This window comes from Photinus pyralis, unplaced genomic scaffold (genome assembly GCF_008802855.1).
Source record: "Photinus pyralis isolate 1611_PpyrPB1 unplaced genomic scaffold, Ppyr1.3 Ppyr1.4_LG2, whole genome shotgun sequence".
Lineage (NCBI taxonomy): Eukaryota > Metazoa > Arthropoda > Insecta > Coleoptera > Lampyridae > Photinus > Photinus pyralis.
The window spans coordinates 51,286,929-51,291,744 of NW_022170403.1; the positions used below are offsets into that span (position 1 = coordinate 51,286,929).

At 36.3% G+C, this 4,816-nt stretch overlaps 1 protein-coding gene and 1 long non-coding RNA gene across 2 annotated transcripts; one reads left to right on the forward strand and one right to left on the reverse strand.

Moving 5' to 3' along the window:
* The first annotated feature begins 306 nt into the window (after window positions 1-306).
* Window positions 307-1,536, forward strand: LOC116164084. The gene is made up of 3 exons (XM_031478211.1): window positions 307-842; window positions 908-1,112; window positions 1,172-1,536. Exons 1-3 carry the CDS (start codon window positions 657-659, stop codon window positions 1,534-1,536), a joined length of 756 nt encoding a protein of 251 aa, XP_031334071.1. The 5' UTR covers window positions 307-656.
* A 211-nt stretch (window positions 1,537-1,747) lies between these two features.
* LOC116164646 lies at window positions 1,748-2,333 on the reverse strand. Its single transcript, XR_004143958.1, has 2 exons — window positions 2,090-2,333; window positions 1,748-1,813 (listed from the first exon to the last, which is right to left on the reverse strand). It is a non-coding gene; the product is annotated as an uncharacterized LOC116164646 (long non-coding RNA).
* Between the last annotated feature and the right edge of the window lie 2,483 nt (window positions 2,334-4,816).

Sequence of the window (4,816 nt, forward strand, 5' to 3'; positions counted from 1 at the left end):
ATTGATGTTGATTACTTGGTCTTGTCCCTGAAGTTACATTCATATAAATTTTGATCATTTTATTTTAATATGTGGAAATTACCGAGTTGTTTGATGTAGGTATGTACTGACTTGTCTGTAATTAACATTTTCTCCGTGAATGAAGCAGTCACGGGGGTGGTAAAAACTCTAATCAAATCGAGTTACGACACCTAATTCCGTGATTGTCTTCGACATTCAACTCTAGACTCGAAACCCCGAACGAGGGGCGAAGTTACCTATCTTGCGGTGGCAAGATTATGCTAATCGTAACTCTTCCGTTTAGAATCTATGTGCGATAAATGAGCTACGACTCGCCAAGTTCCGTATATTTCTGCCGATAGTTGAATTTGCCTACAAGGTCATGTAATTTTCCATCTTGCTTTTGACAAAAGACTTTGACTCCTATTCTTGAACCGCTCGATAAAAATCGGTGAGTAGGTAACTTTGTCATCGGTGACTCACTCACTCACCAAATTCCGTATTCTTGACACTAATTGAAAACCGCTCGAGTTTGTCAACTTGGCACCACTGTATTCTCACTTTTTTCTCATGTCACTTGTTTGAATCTGTCAAATTGTGATTCATTGCGCTTGCGTTTGTAATTTTTGCGATTTATTCAAATTTAAAATTAAAATATGTCTCGCGCTTCAGAAGAGCAAAAGCTGATACTTGTTCAGTTTTTAAAAAAAAATAAAAACGTCGTGGCAGGGAAAACGTCACCTAATTTTACCAACAAAAATATACACGAGAAGTGGAAGACGGTTGCAGCATCTTTGAATAGCACTGGAAGGCCTTACAAAGATTGGAAAAATTGGCGAAAAGTAATGTTTTCATTAATATGCAACTCAATACCTTATTAAAGCTATATATATTGTTGCAATTTTAGACTTGGCAAGATTTATATTCTCGCGTAAAGGCGAAAGCTGCCAGAATCAACCGGTCAACAAACCAAACAGGTGGCGGTCCCCCCAGTGATGAAAAATTGACCACATTCGAGCAGGATATTGTGGACACTTTTATCAAGCCGGTAGTGGTAGAAGGAGATTCATTAATTAAAGAAAGTGTCTGCAATTTCCATGCGAATGATACAAGTATATAGGCTACGATTTTTTAACAACTTTCACGTTAAAATTTTTCCTTGTCCTTTTAGCCACATCCATGATCTCCAATTCCAGTGGTGCAATTGTTCATCCCATAATATTGAACCCTGTTGACGAAGTCGACATCGAGGTTATCAACATTGACGAGGTAACCAAAATCCCACCTACGCAACCCACGACATCCAAGAATCTAACCAGTTCAGCAGCTTCAGAAATTGTTAAAAAAGGGAAGAAGCGAACGGCAGAAGAATCGAGGGCGGAATATGCAGAATATTTGAATAAAAAATTAAAAATAAAAAAAGACTATTACGACGCAAAAATTGAGCACTTACGGCAACAAACTGTTTTAATGGAACAGCAACTCATTAATACACAATTGCTAGAATTAAAAAAACTTAAATATAGCTCCAACTAATGGTAATATGTAAAATATAACGACAAACGATTTTTATTGATAATTACATAATGATATAAATTTTCTAGTTGTATAATTACAAGTGCTGGGGAGCGGCTAATAAATTTTTCAGTGCATTTTCCTAAAAGAAAATTAAAGCTGTTGCCTGCACTTGGTCCATCTGGGCCACTACTACTCCTCCGTTTTAAGCTTTTTCTTCGTGATTTTTTTCTTATACAGTGTAGCACTGCTTCAAGACCAGATCGACAAAAGATTTTTTGGACTAGTCACTTCCTTCCTGAGAAAATATATCTTTATATACTTAGCAAAACTGTGGTAAAAACAGAGGTGTAGAAATTGTACACTTCACACGGATTATGCACACTTTCGCGAGCAAAATGATAATCGTTAAAAAGAAGGAAGTTTAATAAACAGTTTCGTATAAATAAATAATAAAAATCGCCTAGAAATCACAGGAGAACGAGCACGAAAATTTATCAAAAGCGAGGTTAGATTTCATTCATAAATCATATAAACACTGAGAAACAAGGTGAAGGATGCATAAAATACTCACGAAAAGCGTGACGGTTTTATTTATTGCCTATACTTTAGGAAAATATACGAGTAAGATCACCAAAAATCAGTTTAAAAGGATCGCACAACTCAAGTCACTGAAAAAAAACTGATCGACTGAAAGCGCTCGACATGTGACAGTGTGAGTCACCCACTCGAACGGTTTAAAGCGTCAAGAATACGAAAATATGAAAATCGCTCGAGATGACGTCATACTCACTCACTCACACGGTAGTCACGCGTTCAAGAATAGGGCCCTTTATTGCACCAGAGATCTGTACTCTTAACCCTTTCTCAGAATTTAGGCACCTGCTCTTACCTGACCCATTGTTCCCAAAATTTGTTTTTAACCTTGAGTGTAACCAACATTAGTGTGTATACCTATGCATTTACTATCTTTGTTAACACTGCATAAACTTTTACAAATTATTTTGTTAACTAACTTTTGAACTATATTAATCAAACTACGAGGTTTTTCTACGTCGTACTCTTTTTATCCTTAGCAGTTACTTTTGCGAGACTACGAAACCTTTTGACTTTGCTTACATTAATGTACATCTACCAAATTTCCGGGCTTTCACAATCTTGCGATCATTATTAAACAAACTTTTCACAATTTCAGTGCTTTGTTTTACGTTCCTTCCCTATTGTGCTCCAGGCCAAAGCGTTGTTTACATCTAATGTAAGGGGGCCCTGCCTTAGATGTTTTATCTCGTGCCACTTCACTTTTCAAATTTAAGCGGGATCTTGTTTAATTTTGGAGGGAAGCTTCATTCGGGTGGCCATTTTTAAACGTTGTCCGGTTGACTGTAGTTCCGCATTCCTGTAGTGTGAAGTTAGCGTAGAACCTGGGGGTTATAAGCACACTACAGATTCAAATTATTAAAATTCAAGTTACTTCCTCGGATTGTTAATTTTTGTATATTGTAGATATTGGTCCGAATTTTTCACCTATATTTACCCTTTGCGAACAATGATTCGGAATGTTCTTCGCCTCGGTTCTTTTCACGACTTTAAATGCATTTTGTCTAAATTTGTAGGAATTCTTTGGCTTTTTGATTCATTTTACACTTCTGAACAATTATTCAATAAACTCTTTTGCTTTTCCAATTCACTAAGTGTGTTATTTGCGTTCTCTTTCCGATAGTAAGCTTGGGTACAAGTGAGCGCGACCAGCGGCCTATTTCATAAAGCAACTTTCCATAATCTTGAAGTGCAAAGATTATTATCCGTTTCATATAATTATTATCAACCGGAACGGCTCTTATAATGAATGGCACCTTTGATTGGCAGTTAAAGTTTACGGTCACTTAAAATTAGGTAAGTCGATGGCGACTGTATAGCTGTCGTATATAGAAAGTATTATTTGCGCACAATTAACCGCTTCAGACGTGTCAAAAATAACATGACTTTCAAAGTCATTTTTCTTGAGTCACTAGGTCACAGAATTTAAATTCGCGCGTTTAAAACGCGCTATTGTTCATATTTACCGTAATAGTTTCCAACTCGCAACTTGTCCCTTGTCATTGAGGGTCATCCAAATTTTAATTCGCGCTTTACGCATTTGTTTTACAAGAACTTAACTAGCTAACGTGTATTAGCAGGAAATTTCTCCGAAAATAATACACTCTAATTTTCAGATATTTGATCTATCTCTAGTCTAGTATTGACCCGCCTAACACGGAATAAGTGCACCCCACAATGATTTACAAGTGTCCTACAAAAACAATATTCACCCAACGTTAAATTACAAGTAGAGTAACTTAACCCTGTCTCATTTCTAAGCGCGAATTCGCTTTTCACAAAGTAAAACACACTCTACAGTAATTAGAGGTGGTCGCCTTTCCACAAAATCAACCAACCTCACTTATCCATCAAATTCATTGGTGGCTATAAATCAAGTTTACGTGGAGTAATTGTGAGTTTATGCTGCGAATTCCACATGACAGCAAGGCATATCAACGGTTGCAATACTGTAACCTCAGATAATCACGCCGTATCACACGACTCTCCAAAAAATGTAAGAGATACCTTATTTTGACAAACTATAAACGCCTAAAGATCTCAACTTCTTTAAGCCGAATGTGTTGTAGTGTTTTTTTATCAGTGACCTCAAGAACTAATTAATCATATTTCAATATTTCTTTGCCAGTAATGTGTCATTTTCCTGACTTTTATGTAGATAACTATTATTAAAGCATAGCGTGCTTCAAGCTTTTGTTTTGTACCCTTACAGAATCATATTTATTTATTATACTGAACAGGTGATCATGCCTATTTATATTGTTTTATTAAGTACTTACCTATTTATTTATGCATTCATGTGAATGTATATCAGTGAATGCAGCTCTTGCAAGGGGGTCCTCTAATTTCTCTGGTTTAGGATTTATTTGTTAGCGTGATATTTGACTTTAACATGAATACAGCTTCCTTTGTCACCTGTGCTTGTCCGTTCTAAATTAATGGTAGCCGAGACTGGTGTAACCATTTTGATGTGTCTCTTGCGTTTCGTTTTTATTAATTTGTTTAACTGCATTTGGCCCGATTGTATGATTTTTATTATACAACTTGAGATGTTGGATTTAATTCTCGTGTCTGTGTTATGGCAGGGGGTGATCACCAGTTCTCCCCATGCATACATGTACTGCGATTGAAGCTGCAGCTAAAAAAAGCTACACTACATACAAAATCTTATACAATTGATGGTCAATTTTGTAAGCACCCTAAA